The sequence below is a fragment of the Acyrthosiphon pisum genome, chromosome A1, assembly GCF_005508785.2.
Source record: "Acyrthosiphon pisum isolate AL4f chromosome A1, pea_aphid_22Mar2018_4r6ur, whole genome shotgun sequence".
Lineage (NCBI taxonomy): Eukaryota > Metazoa > Arthropoda > Insecta > Hemiptera > Aphididae > Acyrthosiphon > Acyrthosiphon pisum.
This window is the reverse complement of record NC_042494.1, coordinates 98203191-98203820: the sequence shown is the minus strand read 5'-3', so window position 1 is coordinate 98203820 and position 630 is coordinate 98203191. Positions and strand designations below refer to the sequence as shown.

The 630-nt window shown below is 26.7% G+C and overlaps 1 protein-coding gene across 1 annotated transcript in view; it reads right to left on the bottom strand.

Annotated features, from left to right (window-relative positions):
- Window positions 1-258, bottom strand: part of LOC100569232 (kelch-like protein 20) — a 7521-nt gene extending 7263 nt beyond the window's left edge. The window contains exon 1 of the mRNA XM_029486675.1: window positions 158-258. Within this exon, the coding sequence (XP_029342535.1) occupies window positions 158-243 (86 nt within the window). The 5' untranslated portion in view covers window positions 244-258. The remainder of the gene's footprint in view (window positions 1-157) is intronic.
- Window positions 259-630: the final 372 nt, after the last annotated feature.

The following is a 630-nucleotide window of genomic DNA, read 5'->3' as shown; positions in this document are numbered from 1 at the left end:
AAATTTGTTTTTCTTAATCATGTAAAAACACAACATTTAACACGAGTCAATGGGGGGGAGAGGCGGACCCCATGGACTCCCTCCCCCCTGTAAATACGCCACTGTGTATATTAATATTATATTTTATATGTATTAAATTGAAGTTTGTAATTATTACCTTCGCATGGTATTTAATGCATTGTATGATGATGAAAAACGATTTATAGCACAGAAATTGATGTGTGTTAAGTTTTGATCAGACATACTAATCTCGACAATAATCAACTAAAACAATAAATTATATTTGTATTAATTATTTAGTAGTAGGTATTTATTAAGTAGGTAGACAATAATATTTATCAAAATCTTATCAAAAACAAAACAATATTATATTTTATTTAGTTCATAGATAGTATTTATATTTACCAATGTAAGTACTAATGTTCTACTTTATATAAAACAAATAATTTTGGCTCTAGTCATTAAAACGGTCGAGTGAAAAGATAATAGTAGATTGATAGTTATTTAAATTATAATCACAAATAAAAGGTAGTGAAAAAAACATTAAAATGTATGACACATAACAATATAAAATCAAGTGACATGAGGTGATCTGGTGATAATGACATTTTTAGGGGGAATTCTACTTAT